Source organism: Prinia subflava, chromosome 9 (genome assembly GCF_021018805.1).
Source record: "Prinia subflava isolate CZ2003 ecotype Zambia chromosome 9, Cam_Psub_1.2, whole genome shotgun sequence".
Lineage (NCBI taxonomy): Eukaryota > Metazoa > Chordata > Aves > Passeriformes > Cisticolidae > Prinia > Prinia subflava.
In genome coordinates this window covers 29,553,876-29,557,026 of record NC_086255.1, presented here as the reverse complement: position 1 = coordinate 29,557,026, position 3,151 = coordinate 29,553,876, and the positions used below count along the sequence as shown (strand labels likewise).

The following is a 3,151-nucleotide window of genomic DNA, read 5'->3' as shown; positions in this document are numbered from 1 at the left end:
AGGCGGTTCCTTTTTCGCGACGGTATATATAGATCAGACACTTTCCAAAACAAGCAGCGCCGCCGAGTCGCTCTGTTCGGCGGCTCTTTCCACCCGTAATTCAGAAAAAAAAAATATTATGTTTTAAAATTACTTTTTTCTTTGAGAAAGGAGAAGCTCTATTCCGTGAATGCGGCTGTTTCCTGACCCGCCGCCGCTTTGCGGTTACAGGCTGCTGAGAAAGTGAGCGGGGTCTGGCGGGGCGGCCCCGGGACCTCCTCTGCTTTTCCGAGCCTTTTAAAAAATTTTCCGGAACGAGCCCTAAAAGGGCAGGCGGGGCGGGGCCGGATCCTCTCCTTTTTAGGACAAGGGCCCCGCCACCGGAATACCCCTCTGGGCGGCGCGGCGGGCGGCGGCGGGGGCCGAGCGGGCCCGGGGCGGGCCGGGCCGCCCCCGCGGGGCGCGCAGGGTGTGCGGAGCGGGGGGGCCGGGGCGGGCGCGGGCCGGCGGGTCCCGCACGCGGGCGCCCACGTGACGGCCGGGCCCCGTTCCTCAGTCCTTATATGGGCAGTGACGTCCCGGGCATTCAGGGGGCCCCCATAAATAGTTACCGCCAGACTTGTCCTCCAGCGCGAGCTGCGGCGGGAGCGCGGCGCGCCCGGGGCACCGCGGCCACCGCACCGCCGCGACGGGGCGGCCGCCCGCCCGCACATGCCGCGCCGGCTCCCCGCGGTTCCCCCGCGCTGGTAGTGGGAGGCAGGGGGAAGCGCCCCCTCCTCTCCCTCCCCTCCCCGCCCCGAGTGCCCACCGCCGGCCGGGAGCACCGCTCCCCCGGCCGCCCCGCTGCCCCCATGATGACCGCCAAGGCGGTAGACAAGATCCCGGTGACCCTCGGTGGGTTCGTGCACCAGCTCCCCGAGGGCATTTACCCCGCGGATGACATCTCCGCCGCTCTGCCAACTTCGGTCGCGATCTTCCCCAATGCCGACCTGGCAGGGCCGTTCGACCAGATGAGCGGTGTGGCAGGAGGTAAGCGGAGCCCTCGCAGGTGCGGGCCGGGCCGTCCGCGGGGAGCGGCGGCGCGGAGGAGACTCGGGGCGCGGGCGGGGATCGGACTGGGACGGGGCGCCGGGACCCTCCCCGGGGCTCTCCCGCCGCCCGGCCGGGATCCCTGCCGCCCCTTCGCGGCAGCCCTACCTCCGCACCCAGCTCGGGGGGGAAAGTTGCGGTCGGCGCAGAGCCCCGTTGCATCCGGAGCGCAACATGTGGGCGCCGCAGCCCCGCGCTGGGCCGGGGCGGGCGGTGGCTGGGACCGGTGCCGGTCGTCCGGCGGGCGGCGGCGCGGAGGGCTGACCTGCTCCTTGCCCCCCCAGACGGCATGATCAACGTGGACATGGGCGACAAGCGGGCCCTGGACCTGCCCTACGGTGGCGGCTTCGCGCCCAACGCCCCGGCTTCCCGCAATCAGACCTTCACCTACATGGGCAAATTCTCCATCGACCCGCAGTACCCTGGCGCCGGTTGCTACCCCGAGGGCATCATCAACATCGTGAGCGCGGGGATCCTGCAGGGGGTCAGCACGCCCTCCTCCGCCGCCTCCTCCGCCGCCTCCTCGGCCGCCTCCTCGGCCACCGCCGCCTCCGCCACCTCCCCCAACCCGCTGGCCGGGGCCCTCGGCTGCACCATGGCACAGGGCCAGCCAGCCGACCTGGAGCATCTCTACTCGCCGCCGCCGCCGCCCTACTCGGGCTGCGGTGACCTGTACCCGCAAGACTCCTCCTCGGCTTTCCTGCCCGCCGCCGGCGGCGGGGCACTGCCTTTTCCCCCGCCGCTCTCCTACCCATCGCCGAAAGCGGCGGCGGCCGACGGCGGGCTCTTCACCATGATCCCCGAGTACGGCGGCTTCTTCCCGCCGCCTCAGTGCCAGCGGGAGCTCCACGCCGGCCCCGACCGCAAGCCCTTCCCCTGCCCCCTCGACTCGCTCCGCGTCCCGCCGCCCCTCACGCCGCTTTCCACCATCCGCAACTTCACCATGGGGGCGCCCCCGGCGGGCGCCGCCCCCGGCAGCGCTCCCGGCAGCGGCGGGGGCGAGAGTGCGGGCGCCCGGCTGCCCGCCGGCGCTTACAGCCCGCACCACCTGCCGCTGCGGCCCATTCTGCGGCCCCGCAAGTACCCCAATCGGCCCAGCAAGACGCCGGTCCACGAGCGGCCCTACCCGTGCCCCGCCGAGGGCTGCGACCGCCGCTTCTCCCGCTCCGACGAGCTCACCCGGCACATCCGCATCCACACGGGCCACAAGCCCTTCCAGTGCCGTATCTGCATGCGGAACTTCAGCCGCAGCGACCACCTCACCACCCACATTCGCACGCACACCGGCGAGAAACCCTTCGCCTGCGACTTCTGCGGCAGGAAGTTCGCCCGCTCCGACGAGAGGAAGCGGCACACCAAGATTCACCTGCGCCAGAAGGAAAGGAAAGGAGCCGCGGCCGCCGCCGCCGCCGCCAGCGGGTGCCCGCAGCCCGGCGGCGGGAGCGGCACCGCCGCCCTGGCCCCCTGCGCTGCGCGGACGCGGACGCCCTGACGGCGCGGGACGCGCAGGACCCAGCGCGGAGCCGCCGCCGAGCGCGGCAGGCGCGGAGCGGAGCGGGGCCCGGCGGGGCGCGACGAGCACCTGGCGGCGCCGCGGGGCTCCCCCGGGCCGGGGCGGGCCGGAGCGGGCCGGAGCGGCGGGTGTACATAGGGGCTGCGGCGGGAGGATGGATGCATGCAGTGCCGTCGTGGTGAGGTGTCCTTGGTGCCTTGTGTGGTGTAGAGCCCGGTCCCCTGTCTGCATGTGGGGGGTGCCTTACCGATCCGCTCCTACGACAGCGGCGACACCGAGACCGGAAAGTTTTTCCCTCCCTGGTTTTAGTATGGCTGTACATTTCTGCCTATTAATATTGGGATTTTTTTTTTTTTTTAGAGACTATATTTTTGTACGCACTGGTTTGGGGTTTTGTTTTTGTTTTTCTTTTTGGTGACTTAAAAGTGTTCCGTTTGTAGTAGGACTTGGGACAGGATGTAAATACTCGGGCTGGGACCGGCGCCCGTGGTCGGCCGGGACCCAGCGCGCCGCAGGTAACACGAATAATGCACAACCACTAACGGGGGCTGGAAGGAGAGAGGGGGGGTA

The 3,151-nt window shown here is 70.2% G+C and overlaps 1 protein-coding gene across 1 annotated transcript; it reads left to right on the top strand.

The window, feature by feature from the left end:
* Positions 1-425: 425 nt before the first annotated feature.
* EGR2 (early growth response 2) lies at positions 426-2,700 on the top strand. The gene is made up of 2 exons (XM_063406119.1): positions 426-1,008; positions 1,353-2,700. Exons 1-2 carry the CDS (start codon positions 543-545, stop codon positions 2,558-2,560), a joined length of 1,674 nt encoding a protein of 557 aa, XP_063262189.1. The 5' UTR covers positions 426-542; the 3' UTR covers positions 2,561-2,700.
* Positions 2,701-3,151: the final 451 nt, after the last annotated feature.

Bases quoted from the DNA above. Each gene is read 5' to 3' on its own strand.
- EGR2 (XM_063406119.1), top strand. From the start codon at position 543: ATGGGCAGTGACGTCCCGGGCATTCAGGGGGCCCCCATAAATAGTTAC. The intron at 1,009-1,352 runs GTAAGCGGAGCC...TTGCCCCCCCAG, and splicing joins GATGAGCGGTGTGGCAGGAG to ACGGCATGATCAACGTGGAC.